Source organism: Rhinatrema bivittatum, chromosome 8 (genome assembly GCF_901001135.1).
Source record: "Rhinatrema bivittatum chromosome 8, aRhiBiv1.1, whole genome shotgun sequence".
Classification (NCBI taxonomy): Eukaryota; Metazoa; Chordata; class Amphibia; order Gymnophiona; family Rhinatrematidae; genus Rhinatrema; species Rhinatrema bivittatum.
In genome coordinates this window covers 164227397-164236567 of record NC_042622.1, presented here as the reverse complement: position 1 = coordinate 164236567, position 9171 = coordinate 164227397, and the positions used below count along the sequence as shown (strand labels likewise).

At 44.0% G+C, this 9171-nt stretch overlaps 1 protein-coding gene across 1 annotated transcript in view; it reads left to right on the top strand.

The window, feature by feature from the left end:
* The first annotated feature begins 614 nt into the window (after positions 1-614).
* The window catches only part of SPAG5 (sperm associated antigen 5), a 131844-nt gene continuing 123287 nt past the window's right edge, over positions 615-9171 (top strand). The window contains exons 1-4 of the mRNA XM_029613522.1: positions 615-692; positions 7874-7993; positions 8078-8170; positions 8266-8400. Coding sequence (XP_029469382.1) covers positions 615-692; positions 7874-7993; positions 8078-8170; positions 8266-8400 — 426 coding nt within the window. The remainder of the gene's footprint in view (positions 693-7873; positions 7994-8077; positions 8171-8265; positions 8401-9171) is intronic.

The window sequence follows — 9171 nt, the reverse complement described above, 5'->3', positions numbered from 1 at the left end:
CATTCTACTTGTCCTGTGAGAAAGCAGAGTTGCTTACCTGTAACAGGTGTTCTTACAGGACAGCAGGATGTTTGTCCTCATGAAACCCGCCCGCCACCCCGCAGAGTTGGTTTCATTTACGTTTTCTTATTTTATTTTCGCATGTACTTTTTACTATAAGACTAGACTGAAGGGGGACCCCTGCTGGATGCAGGGTTGGTGCTATGCTGGGCATGCCCAGTAGGTGCCAGTCAAAGTTCTAGAAACTTTAACAAAAGTGTTCTGGGATTGGGCTCCATCCTGATGATGTCACCCTTATGTGAGGACTAACATCCTGCTGTCCTGTGAGAACACCCGTTACAGGTAAGCAACTCTGCTTTTTCAATCCTACATTGGACCATTGATTGTTTTAATGACTAAGGCTTTGTGAGTTGCTGGAGATATATTGAATTATTTGTTTAAAAATGTTTTAATTTATAATAAAGGATACGCTACAGGGGCTATTAAGACAAGGTCCTGTTTATCAGATCGGGTGGAACAGTTCTGTCTCACAGCTTGGCTTTTGAGAGGAGAAGTTTGTTATTGAAAGGTTACTCAGAACCTTCATGCTAGGAATCCAACCACATCTCTGGCATATGTCTGGGTGTGGAGAGTTTGCAACAACTGGTGCATGGAGGAAGGTGTTTGATCCGTTGTGGGAGGATATTCCACAGGTATTGGCTTTTCCTCAGCTTGGCTTTTCTAGGGGTTTGGCTTACAATTTGCTGCGGATTGAGGTGGCAGCCTTGGATTGTCTGAGGCAAGTTTCGAGGAAGGTCATTGGCCTCGCATCCGGATGTGGTGAGGTTCCTCAAGGGGTTTAAGCATCTGCATTCGCTGGTGTGTAGGCTGTTTGTGTTATGGAGTCTGAACTTAGTATTGCAGGCACTTTGTGGTGCTCCATTTGAGCTGTTGAGAGAGACCTTGTTGAAGAACCTCTCTCTCAGGCCGATTCAGTAAAGTCTGCGGGAGAGCGGGTGAACGCCCAGGCCACTCGCCTGTGCGCGATACAGTATTTAAATGAGGCCCGGCGGTAGCAACGGGCAAAGGAGGCACTAGAGACACTAGCGCGTCCCTAGCGCCTCCTTTTTGACAGGAGCGGCGTCTGTCAGTGGGTTTGACAGCCGACGCTCAATTTTGCCGGCGTCTGTTCTCGAGCCCGCTGACAGCCACGGGCTCGGAAACCGGACGCCAGCAAAATTGAGTGTCCGATTTTCGACCCGACAGCTGCCAGCCGACTTCAAAATTTTTTTTTTTTTAAACTTTTTTTACTCTTCGGGACCTCCGACTTAATATCACCATGATATTAAGTCGGAGGGTGCACAGAAAGCAGTTTTTACTGCTTTTCTGTGCACTTCCCGGTGCCAGAAGAAATTAGCGCCTACGTTTGGTGTAGGCGCTAATTTCTGAAAGTAAAATGTGCGGCTTGGCTGCACATTTTACTTTCTGAATCGTGCGTGAATACCTAATAGGGCCATCAACATGCATTTCCATATTATAGGTCCTGCTAAGGATAGAACCCTTTCCCTTACTTGGGTTAGTCTTGCTTTTTTGACTGAAGGAATAGTTAGTAGTGCTTTGTTTGCCTATCTCAGGTTCTTGTGAGGGGCATGTATGCGAAGGGCTGTGTTCAGCCATTCTGCTTTTTCGTTATGTATGGTACATAGTGTTTTGTATTGTATTCTTTGCTCAATGGGTAACCAGTGTAGTTCAATTAGGGTATCGGTGATATGGTCTCTCTTACTTTTACCAGTCAGAATTCTTGCAGCCATGTTTTGCAGTATCTGTAGTGGTCTTATCGTGGTGGATGGTAAACCTAGTCGAAGGGTATTACAATAGTCAGTGCTTGCAAAATTAAAGCTTGTAACACTGATCGGAAGTTAGGCGTTAGCAGTGGTTTTAGTCTTCTAAGAGTCATAAGTTTGGCGTATCCTTCCCTTACTTTTAAAGATATATGCTGTTTCATACTTAGTTCCGTATCAATTATCACTCCAAGCAAATAGAAGGGGACATCCCTGTCATGTTCCCCTGCCTAGATCAAAGACCGGAGAGTATGATCCGTTCACCTTAATACACGCTTTAGGGGAAGAATACATTGCAGACAACCAGGTTCTAACCAGGCCCACTTTTTGTAGAACTTGAAACAGGAATCCCCAGTGAACCCTATCAAAGGCCTTTTCCGCATCTACGGCCATTAGTACCACTGGTATCCGACGGCAACGGGCTATCCACATTAAGTTGGTGACTTTGCATAAATTATCCCCTGCCTGCCTGCCAGGGATAAATCCAGATTGATCATTGTGTACTAACAGGGATAATACCTGATTGAGTCCGGCCAGAATTTTCGCTAAAATTTTTAGGTCTAGGATTAAAAGGGATATTGGCCTATAAGATCCACATAAAGGTTTATCTTTACCTGGCTTTGGTAATATAGTGATACCTGCTAAGTTCATGGATGGTGGCAGACTCGGAGCTTCTAATAGATTGTTATATACTTTTTGTAAATGTGGTATAAGTAAGTCCCCAAATTTTTTGTAGAAAAGACCAGAGAACCCATCTAGTCCCGGGGCTTTATACGGTTTGAGTGTGGAGATGGCATGATAGATCTCCCCCTGTGAGATCAATCCATCCAAGGCAGCCGTTTGCTCCTCTGTTAAAGTGGGCAGCTGAACTGCCTCCAAATACTGTTCTATATCCTTGTCAGGGATTGGCTGTTCGTTCCTATATAATTCATGATAAAATTGCACAACAGTTGCCTAATGCTTTTGTTGTCTAGGAGGAAGTGCCCTGTTTGGTCTTTGATCCTTAGAATTTGACTTTGCGATATCTGTTTTAATTGTTTAGCTAATAATTTGCCCGGTCTATTACCTTCAGCAAAATAGGTGCCCCGTGACTTATCTAGCTTAGCGCTGATCTCCCCATCTAAAATTACTCGAAGTTCATGCCTTTTCTTGTCCAGTGCCCTTAATATCTTCTCACCTCCTCTAGATTTGTGTTGTTTTTCTATACAGCTGATATCTTTAAGCAAAGCTCTTTGGATTTGTTGGGATTGTCGCTTCCAAGCGGTCGCCTTGGCTATCAGCTTTCCCCGGATAACCGCCTTAAAGCAATCCCACACTATACTGGGGGCTACCTCTCCCATATCATTTAGAGTGAAGTATTCTTTAATCTCGTCTCGTATGGATTCACAAATTGTTTATCTGAGAGCAACACATTATTTAATCTCCAATATTTAGTCCCAATATCTTCAGCTTGCAGGGAGAAATTCCCTGTAATGGGCGAATGGTCCGACAACGTTATAGATCCGATTTGCATGTCTGTGCATCCCACACACCAAAGTTTGCTACCCAGCCACATATCTATGCGGGAGTATGATCTGTGAGCTCGGGTGTTGGAGTTGCCAAATATCATACAGTCCCCATGTGTCCATAATTGCTTTTAGTCGTTGTCTATGATTCTTTGACTTTCCCCCTTGGGGGTTGCTATGGTCCATGTTAGGATTTAGGATATTATTAAAATCTCCACCCAGCAAGAGTGGACCTTGTATAAAGTCACTTAGGGATTGTTCGAGATGGCTAAAAAATTCCCCCTGATTAACATTAGGCGCATAGATGTTAAGTAAGGTCATGAGAATATTATCTAACTTAATCACCGTAGCGATGTACCATCCCCCTTTATCTCTTCTGCAGTTAAGTATTTCCACTCTAGGATCTTTTGCAAACATAATACCCACCCCACTAGTTTTTTTTGCCTCACAATTGGAGGCCAATAATATCTGTGGTTATGCTTTATCACGCAGTAATCGCTCATCTTATCTAAGAAGATGCATTTCCTGCACAAAATATATGGACGCTCTTTGTCTTTTGGCTTCCGCAAACAACAATTGTCATTTTCTAGGGTGATTAAGTCCCTTAATATTCAGGGATACTATTGTCAAGTCAGCCATGGAAGGTAGTAGGTAAGTAATATAATGAAATCCTTAACCTCTGTTCATTAATTCAAAGCTCACTATAATTAACAGCAACAATATACCAGGATTCCCATTGTGGACACCCATAAATTTCCCACCCCCCTCCCCTCACCCCCTCCATAACAACCATCAGTGAGGAACCTTTCCCCACCTTATCCAGTAAGAAGGAATGACGTCATCTCCTGTAGCCTGTATTTATCTACTAAAATAAATGGTGTCAGTACATAACTGATTGTTCTGTATTTCTTTTCCCATCCCCTGGTACTTGTACCACCCTACCCATATCATCCAGTTTACCATTGCAACTCTGAGTCCATCTTCCGCATATATAATCTATGTTGTATCAGTCCTAGGCTCTCGTTAGCGAGCGATGTTCAGAGAGTATTACAGCGATAGGTGTTGTGGGCCAGCTGGTGTCCAGGTATCACAAAAGAGCTCCACACTTGATCTCCTTATCAAATTATCTCATCCTCTGCTGAAGTAGTGGCGTCCTGATTCCTTCTAAGTCGTTTACCACCCTTTCCAGTGCCGGCTGTCTGCTAGCGCGGTGCTGCTGTACGCTCCTGAGGTGGTGAGCCTGTTGCATGTGATTTCAGCTCAATGCCCTTTTGCCGGAGGAATTTTTCAGCCGTCTCTGAGGATCTTGCCATACATGACTGACCACTGATATTGAAAAGAAGCCCGAAGGGGTAGAGCCATTTATACCTGGCATTTTCTGCTCTCAGCGTGTCCTTGACGTGTTTCATGGCTTTGCGCCTTTGGAGTGTAATGGCTGAGATATCATTATAAATTTGGATTGTGAATCCGTTCCATAATATATTGCCCAATGTTCTGGCTTTAGTCATCACCCTTTCCTTAGTAGGAAAACTATGTAGGCATGCGATGATGTCTCGCGGCTGGTTGATGGCTCTGCCCAGCGAGCAATGAGCCCTTTCTATAGCTATGTCCTTGTCATAAGGCTGATCAGCATCCGTGCTCAAGATGGATTTACATATGGCTTGGACCAATATAATATAGTCAGTTGTCCCTTCAACTTCGGGTACTCCCCTAATCCGGATGTTATTGCATCTATTTCTATTTTCTAAGTCCTCTAGTTTGTTAGTCAGGTCTTCTGTGGTCTGTTTGATAAGTGCCAACTCCTTCTCCTAGTGTGTCAGCGTGGTAGTGTGTTCCTCTGTGGCTTGCTCTACCTCATGGATCCGTTCTCCTAGCTCCCCCACTTCTTTGCGGATATCACCCAATGCATCTTATATTCCGTCCTTAAATGCTTTAATAATTTTGATTTTCATGTCCTGAAGCCAGGTTTTAAATTCCTGGCGAGAGGGGCAACTTTCCGCGCCCGTATCGGCAGGACTCGCGCCCGCCGACATTTCTTCCTCCTCCCCCTCATGCAGTTTTTTTGGGGCCGCGGTATTACTCTGTAAGAAAAATCCACGAGGTCTATGGTCCTCTGCCGGGTCACCATCAACAATACCAGGCGAATTCAAAAAAATTAAGTGGCTGGGAGCCGTTTGCGAAGCGCTGACACCGCTAATAATTTTCAGCTACCCGGAGCTGAAGATTCAGGCGGCCATTCAGTGAGACTGACGTCACTTCCTCCCTCCGATTAGTTTTAAATGTGCCCCATGCTAACTTCATGGAGTGCCCTCTAGTCTTTCTATTATCTGAAAGAGTAAATAACTGATTCACATCTACCCATTCTAGACCTCTCATGATTTTAAACACCTCTATCATATCCCCCCTCAGCCGTCTCTTCTCCAAGCTGAAAAGTCCTAACCTCTTTAGTCTTTCCTCATAGGGGAGCTGTTCCATTCCCCTTATCATTTTGGTTGCCTTTCTCTATATCTTCTTCATCGCAATTATATCTTTTTTGAGATGTGGCGAGTTCCTCTTATGTACTGATATCCTCCAGTTTGCACATTGCCTTTCCCCTGCTTGGTTGGGAGTGGGGGTAGTTGGTGGTGGTCATATTTCTGTGCTTGAATACAGTGCATACTGAGTGTCTGAAGGTGTGGCACACTATCTTAAGTACCACAGGTAAGAACATGAGAAATTGCCATGCTGGGTCAGACCAAGGGTCCATCAAGCCCAGCATCCTGTTTCCAACAGAGGCCTAACCAAGCCACAAGAACCTGGCAAGTACAGTTTAGGTTCTCTTCGGTCTCCATATGCTGGTAGGGAAGAAAAACCCATGCGGGTTAACTGATCTGTGAGACTCCAAGAATGAAAATTAGCAGGTAAGAACCAATTTTCCTTTTCTTCTAGTAAAAGCCTCCTGATGCACTTCAGTTGTTTTTCAGCTCTAGAGCAGTGGTTCTCAATAGGTGTGTCGGGACACACTGGAGTGTCACAAGGTCCTGGGAGGTGTGTTGCAGGGCCAGCTATCTCCTTATCAGCCTGGGTGGGAGTTGGTTGACTTCTCTTACATTTGGGCCTGACGGAAGGCTACTCTCAGTCCTTCTTTTCTTTCTGGCCCAGTGGTAGGCTGTTTCCTCATTCATCCAGATCAGAGTGAGACATTACCAGCTCCTGCTGTCCTGGGCCCTGATGTGACAAACTTTCTCCCCCTGCTGAGTCTGAGAGTGATGCTGCTGCTGATCTCTTCACTCTGTAGAGAGTGGGGGGAAAAGGAGGTTGGAAATTCTGGGCAGATAGAAGTGGACGGGAGAGGGAGTGTGGGGACCGCTAAGCAGGAAAGGTTGAGAAACAGGGGGTCAGGGTAGCTGGGTAGGGAGAGTCAAGTAGGGGAGAAAGGGAGCACAGGGAAGAGGATGTGGGGAGCAGGAATGCTGGGCAGGGATGCGAGTGTGAGTGGATGATTGAAAAGGAGAAGTGAAGGATGATGTAGACATGGAGGGAGAGTGACAAGGGGTGCAAGAGCTTTAATATGTCAGTTTTGGGCATGTGTATTTCTTCTATCTTTGTGCTTTGTTTAGTGTAGGAAGAAATGTATTTTTCTTTTCTAGTTCTCCAGTTATGCACTGCATGCAGAAGTTTCCATTCCAGTTTTTGTCTCCACATTTTGTAATTTGTGGTCTTTTATTCTGTATTTGAGCTCTTCCTGCAAGTTAGATTGCTGGACCCTAGGCAAGGTTCTGAGCTTTCCCTGTCTTTTTTTTTTTTTTTTTACTATCCTCTGTTAACCTTGATCCATCTTAAGATAGGAAGGAAGCTAAAAAATAGAGAAAAGAGCACTAAATTTAGCTTTTCAGAAGTCTCAGTGGGGAACTAGAGTTCAGCCACTCTCATCTGCTGGAGTCAGAAGAATACTGAAGGATGACAGAGGGTGCACCAGCTTATATGGGAGCACCCTTCAAAGTTTTCTCTGACTCCATCTGCTAGAAGGGGGACATAACCCACTGTCTGGACTGATCCAGGTACATACGTACCAGTATGTAGGGATTTGTATCAGTCTTATTTGTTGTGTTTTTTCATTCTCAATAGGACATACACTGGTGGTGCACTATTGCCTTTCCATAGGTAGGGATATTGCTGTCTGAGTTCTTGGAGTTAGTATTGCTATGGTATGGCAGGGTTTCTACACATGCTGAGTGTTTTTTTTCAGGTTTTGTATTTTACAGTGTACCTGGTAGTAAGGGAGTTTGTATTTCTGTTACTGAGATAGCACCAGAATCAGAATATATTTTTTATATGGTGAGTTGTATGGGAAAATCTCCTCGGCATTCATTGTTTGGGGGGGTGGGTCCTGTGAATGCAGAATATATATTTACATTTAGCTCCATGATAGTCAAGTGTTCAGTGTGTTATGCATGTAAGCATTATCTGTCAGGGGTGTTCCAATAGAAAAAAGGTTGAGAACCACTGCTCTAGAGAATGTTCACTGTAACACGTTGACAATTTTATAGTAAGATTTTGCCCTTTCAGGCCAATGGTTGCTTAGAGGATCTCAGCATTCACTCCTCTTCTGTGATCAGCCAGCTGAGGCTTCATTTGGATTCTGAAAGAGACCTCTGTGCTGCTTTGAGGGAGGCATATGAGCAGCAGGTAAGAGGTGAAAAGCTGTGGAAAGCATTGTCATCTAGCATTTCTCTCTCATATGAGTGACATGATAACCTCTTTATCTTGCAGCTTATTTATCACAAGGAGTGCATGGAATTTTCCCAGAACTGTAAATCACTTTGTTCTAATGTGGAAGACAACCAGGTTAAGATGCAGCTGCAGGTCAGTGCCCCTAGAAACTGCAAGAAAGTGATTCCTCAGACTGTCAATAGCATCTGACCTTGGGCTTTACAGCTCCATTTTGTGTCATTTTGTAGTGCAATGAGATGAAGAATCTGGTGACTCTGCACCGTCTCATGATGGACAAGATGAGCAGTCGGATGCAGGCAGCTGTGGAAGAACGCACCATAGTGCAATTGGAAATGGAGCATGCAGTTCTTGAGAGAGAAAAGGCATGTAGTTGGTTGCACCATCTGTACCTAGTTATGGGCAAAACACCGTAACCAGAATATTGCTCTGTGTGGGCAGCCTATAGGACAGGCTGGAAATATGCTCCATGTTATCAGGCCCTCTATATAAACATACATTGGTTTGCTATCCAATGTAGTTAGTTGGGACTCCAGATTTTAGCATTTACTAACTATGATCACCCTCCCTCTAAGACTGATGCAAAATAATAAGAATATGACTTGCCATACTGGGTCAGACCAAAGGACCATCAAGCTGAGTATCCTGTTTCCAGTAGTGGCTAATCCAGGTCACAAGTACTTGACAGGATCCCAAAGGGTAAATAGATTCCAAGCTTCTTATCCCAGGGATAAACAGTGGATTTCTGCCCCTCCACCTTAAAGATTAATGGATTTTTCCTCCAGGAACTTGCCCAAACCTTTTTTAAATACAGCTACACTAATAGCTTTTACCACATCCTCTGGCAAATTCCAGAGCTTAATTATGGGTTGAGTAAGTATTCTCTTATTAGTTTTAAATTTATCACCTATTAAATTCATTGTGTGTCCCTTACTCTTTGTACTCTTTGAAAGAGTAAACAGATTAGTTTACTTGTTCTAATCCCCTCATTTTATAGACCTCTATCATATCTCGTCCCCTCAGCCCTCTCTTCTAGCTGAAGAGTCCTAACCTCGTTTGCCTTTCTTCATAGTGTACTTGTTCCATCCCCTTTATTGTTTTGATTTCTCCAATGACAAGCAGGATGGTAGTCCTCG